Source organism: Xiphophorus hellerii, chromosome 13 (assembly GCF_003331165.1).
Source record: "Xiphophorus hellerii strain 12219 chromosome 13, Xiphophorus_hellerii-4.1, whole genome shotgun sequence".
Taxonomy (NCBI): domain Eukaryota; kingdom Metazoa; phylum Chordata; class Actinopteri; order Cyprinodontiformes; family Poeciliidae; genus Xiphophorus; species Xiphophorus hellerii.
Genome location: NC_045684.1, coordinates 19,461,225 through 19,466,235, shown reverse-complemented (window position 1 = coordinate 19,466,235; position 5,011 = coordinate 19,461,225). Strand labels below are relative to the sequence as shown.

General features: G+C 40.2%; 1 protein-coding gene across 1 annotated transcript; it reads left to right on the top strand.

Annotated features, from left to right (window-relative positions):
* The first annotated feature begins 1,807 nt into the window (after window positions 1–1,807).
* npy (neuropeptide Y) lies at window positions 1,808–3,822 on the top strand. Its single transcript, XM_032579817.1, has 4 exons — window positions 1,808–1,938; window positions 2,132–2,319; window positions 3,332–3,421; window positions 3,507–3,822. Exons 2-4 carry the CDS (start codon window positions 2,132–2,134, stop codon window positions 3,526–3,528), a joined length of 300 nt encoding a protein of 99 aa, XP_032435708.1. The 5' UTR covers window positions 1,808–1,938; the 3' UTR covers window positions 3,529–3,822.
* Window positions 3,823–5,011: the final 1,189 nt, after the last annotated feature.

Genomic DNA, 5,011 nt, shown 5'->3' with positions numbered 1-5,011 from the left:
ATCCTTTCTGTACATGTAATTCTCTCGCCAGCATTAGGGAACATTTCATACTAAATCTCGGTATTACTGAATTTGTATTGTCATAAGTTGGATACTATCACATTTTATCGCATGGCGACGTCAAAGCATTTCATTAAACGACATGGTTAGTATGTAACAGACCAAACACAAAGTGGTGAATTAAATAATGGTGAAAGGTCAAACGTATTCATACGCTTTATATTATCTGCTCTAATTCCACGGAGGTCCACCTCGTTGATGTTAGACGTGTCCAAACCTGCCTCTTGAAGATCAGTTGTTGGAACCGTCACGATTCTATATGCAGCTAAAACACGAAGAAGACTCACAGTAGCTCTGAGAAAGGATCACAGAAAGCCAAAAGTCAGGGGAGGTCTGCAAAAGCATTTCCAATCCACTGAAAATCTATGGAGCTCAGTGAAATTTACAGTTCAGAAATGCGAGGAGTATAACACCAGTCTAAATCTGTCTACCTCGAAAGCACAGCTTCTTAAAGTTTCCAGAAAACTCCTTGAATACAGGAACTTCTGTTTTAACTTGTCTGCCTTAAGAGTAGTTGAGCTGTGGATGTAGAGGACATGCATTTGGTCACCTCTGTCTGAAACCCCGGAACTAAAAAAAAAAAAAGTCTACATAAAAGCCTCCTGGAGATGAATTTCTCCATCAAAGCTCTCTGATCTTTCAGCGTTTTTTGTCCCCCGTGTTTACACATCTGCTTCAATCCCCGTGTCAGCCATCTACGTGTAGGCTCACGCCGCTTCCCTCCTGAATGATGATATACCTGTTGAAGAGAGTCTTCGAGGACGCATGTGTCTCCTGAAGAGGAGTGAACCTACTAATTCCTTCCCAGTCAGTCGTGACTCATCTCCCTCTTTGCATCCTGTGCCATACAAAAAAAAGCACTCAACACATCCTCTGAGGGAGTTAGAAAGCAGCGGTGCCGAAGAATGCTAATTTTTGACAGATTACATGGCTGCAAGCTGCCAGCACAAAAGGATTATGAATGGGAGGTAAATGAAGCTCTTGGTGATACAGACTCACTGCGAATTGCTATTTGGGTTTTCTTATTAAGTGGGCCTCTAGGAGATTGGGCTCCTCGTTGATGCGTCTCCGTGTTCACATTTGTGCCTTTTGTTCACCTCGAGAGCCACAGTCTCTCTCTTTCTTCGTGTGATGCAATGTGCTACAAAATGAAATTAATGCACTAATTCAGCCCCGTACATGTGAGCCCGTTTGAGATCTTTTTGTCCAGCACCACCCAAGGCGTCTGCTTTCTGGTGACGACAGGCCACGTGGAGAAGTTTCATTTGAACTGGGACCAAAGTGAATGCGTTGCTGGCATTCTTTTGCGACTTCAGATTTGAGGATTGATCTTGTTTTGAAAAATAATCTTGATTGTGGAATAATTTATGACTCGCTTCCTCCATGAAGGAACTTCAATAGGCTTCAAAACATCAGACTCGGTGTGTGTTTAGTTCAGCTTCTTGTGCACACATGGAACATAACTGAAGATTTAAATTTCTTTCCGTTGAGTTATATTAAGTTATATAATTCAGTCTATATGCAATGTACAAGAGTTGCTTTTTTACGCCTGCATATTAGCATCTGCCTTGAACAGCTAGTTTTGTCATAGGAAACGTTTGTTACCTTACTCTATTTTTAGTTTGCTTTCTCGTTATATTAATACAAACTACACACACGCACCTTAATTAGAGCAGCATCAGCAGTGACGTTCACATGAAGGAAGGCAAAGACCCTGGCCAAACAGAGTGAAGCGTTGACGCTTTTTTTTTTTTTTTTTTTCCTAGCGCGCGTCTGGCGCGCACTGATATAAACCCCATGGCGCGCAACGAGCGCGCAGAGGAGCAGAGGAGAATCAACAGGACGTCGCGCAAATCTCACTGAGACCTTCTGAAAAATGTAAGTGCTCTGAATTTTTCACATTCTCTTCCTTCAAAGTTTGTCTCAGCCCCCCTTTTTTTGGGCATGTTTTTAAACATATGCGCTCCATTATTTAGTAATATCTCCAAGCCTACAGTCTGGAGCGTAAAACAAAGTGCAGTCATGTACAGGAGGAGTTAGGTATGGACTGGTTCTGTCTTCTCTGTGACAGATGCATCCCAACTTGGTGAGCTGGCTGGGGACGCTGGGGTTCCTGCTGTGGGCGCTGGTCTGCCTGGGCGCCTTGACGGAGGGGTACCCGGTGAAACCGGAGAACCCCGGGGAGGACGCTCCGGCGGAGGAGTTGGCCAAGTATTACTCAGCCCTGAGACACTACATCAACCTCATCACAAGACAGAGGTGAGCAAATCAAAAACGATAGACTGGAATAGTATTGAATACTTATTTCAAGGTGGCGAATTCAAAATAATACAGGCAACAATTTTGTTAATTACTTTGCAGAAAAAAAATCAGTGCAGAACCAGATAAACTATCTATCTAGTATTTACTTAGTTGATTAATCAATTAATTCAGTTAAGCAATAAATTTGACTTTGCACAAAACTCAGGAGGAAAACAGAATAAAGCAGAACATTTCTTTACAAAACTTGTTGAAAATTCTGTTTCAATTAAAAAACAAATACAAAAAACAAACAACAACAACAGTAAGCCCAAAATATAATACAGCCACTGCTGTGTTGGTTGTTATGTCAGCGGTAGTAATGTGCTACGTTGGTTTGTTTCAAATATAGCTTATTGGATGTATTCAATTTAACATAATAGAACCTGAATAGAAAATAATATTTTTTTTCTTTTCATTTTAGAAATCCTTTTTAACAAGAGTTGTCGTACGACCAATAAAATAAATATTTCTTTCTACTAGTTCGTTCATTTTCATTTGGAGTAGAACTGAATAGATTTTTTTCCCCCATTTCTATTCTATACTATTTTCTACCACCTGTTGGTAAAAAGAAAAAGAAAGAAGAAGAATTCCTATCACTGCCAGGACTTTCTGTCAAGTCGCCCACAGCTTTCCGCTTCATTCTGAATGTCGGGGATTTGGTAAGCCTCTGCAGGCAACGAGCCTCTCCAGGATACCTGTGGTCCTGATATGACTTATCATCAAAAGCACAGAAAGGGAATGTGTAACCTCCTGTGATGCAGCTCGTGTCTCTGTTTCCTGAGATTAAGGCCTGACCGTGCTCAGTTTACATTGAGCTTATAATTAGACATCGACCAGATTAGACAAAGAGAGTTTTCCTTTGTACCTCTTCAGTAAAAGAAATAAAAACACACATATTTGACTACAATTACTGGCAACGTTGATGCCGAGTCCGTTTGGATTCTGAATCCTTCGCTCTCGTGTGCCTCAGGTATGGAAAGAGGTCCAGTCCTGAGATTCTGGACACACTGGTCTCAGAGCTGCTGCTGAAGGAGAGCAGAGACACACTTCCACAGTCAAGGCATGTATGGACTTTGGTGAGACTCGGTTCTCCACAGGCGTGACAGGAAGCTGATCTTTCTCTTTCCCTTTTTTTTTCCCCCCAGATACGACCCATCATTGTGGTGATGGCCGTCACTCACCCTCCACCTCGGTCACCTCTGATGTCTACATGTCTGTCGGTTCACAATGCCCTGCACCATCCAATGACCGCTCTGTCTTTGTACCTGTCACCTGTCTGAATGGCCACATAGCTTATCTCACTCTGTCTGTGTGCATAAGCTACAATGAACACACCTTACAGTACATGAAACTGTAAAATAGCTAAATCGTCTGGGAAACCCCCAATAAGACCTGGAGGAGGGGCGTGTTGATTGTATTGTATATTTGTGCTATTAAACAATTACTGTTTGAACAAAAGCATTTTGGCATCTGTTTGATGAGGAATGCACATGCATAAATTGCTAAATGTTCAGTTCATTTGTGTAATTGCACAATTGGCTAGAGTGCCATAGAAAACCAGTAGCCTCCGATTATCCGATTTCCTCAGTTTTTGCTGTTTTGTCGTACTTAAATGTTCCAGACAAAGTTAATCTGAGTAAATACAAAACACAGTTCTCGGATGATTTTTTCCCCCCCTTGATTAAGAGAAAAAAGTTAAACAAACAAACCTGTCCCTTTATGTTTAAAATGACCCCTCTTCATGGAAACAGCTGGCGTCAAACATTTGAAATAACTAGCAGTCTTTTACGTCACTGTGGAGGGAATGTTCCAGTCAGGCAATGTTGAATGATCTTTGAGGATCTAATTTAAGGTCATGCCATAACATCTCAATTACATTTAAATCCAGACTTTGACTAGACGTCCTTACATTACCTTTGTTTTGCTTAACGTGTTGCTATTTGACAGATTTTAGCTTATCATCGTGAAATGTCTGGTAGGATAAATTTAGCTAATTCCTTGGTACAGTCAGCCAGTTATCAGGTCTGGGTGTTGCTAATGAAACTGATTCACAAAAATACGGTCAATTGAAGTTAAGTCGTAATGTTCCAAGAGGGTAGATTATATTTTTACATAAGTTTAGATTTTTTTTTTCTTATCTTCATGAATGAAATCATAATTTTAGGACCGTTCTATTTACTCAGTCTAGCTTTGTCTGATATTGAAATGTTTCTAATGATCTGAAAAGTGTATCAAAGAGGCACAGACAGAAGAAATCTGTAAGGCTGCTGGCATTTTATTTAAGAAGCGTAGTAAAAATTCAAAGGCGATGTGATTTGACTTAAATAAAATAAAAACTACACAAATAAGAAGCAAAATCTTTCCTTGACCTTTTATGAATAAATGAATCTATAGCTAAGTTATTCTAAAGGGAATATTTAATCCTAAAACTTCATACAAAAGATCTACAATACATACAAACATATGCAGTTAGTGTGTCATGTGTTGCTTTTTTCTTGTAAAATTATTTGAACTTTGTGGGAGGGTTGTCTTTAGTTTATTACTCATCCAAACGCACTCTTTAGTTTCTTGAGATCAAGTCTGAACCTGTGCAGCCACACCTTGCCTCTTACTCAAAATCTAGCAAGCCCTGCCTATATAGTCAGTGTAC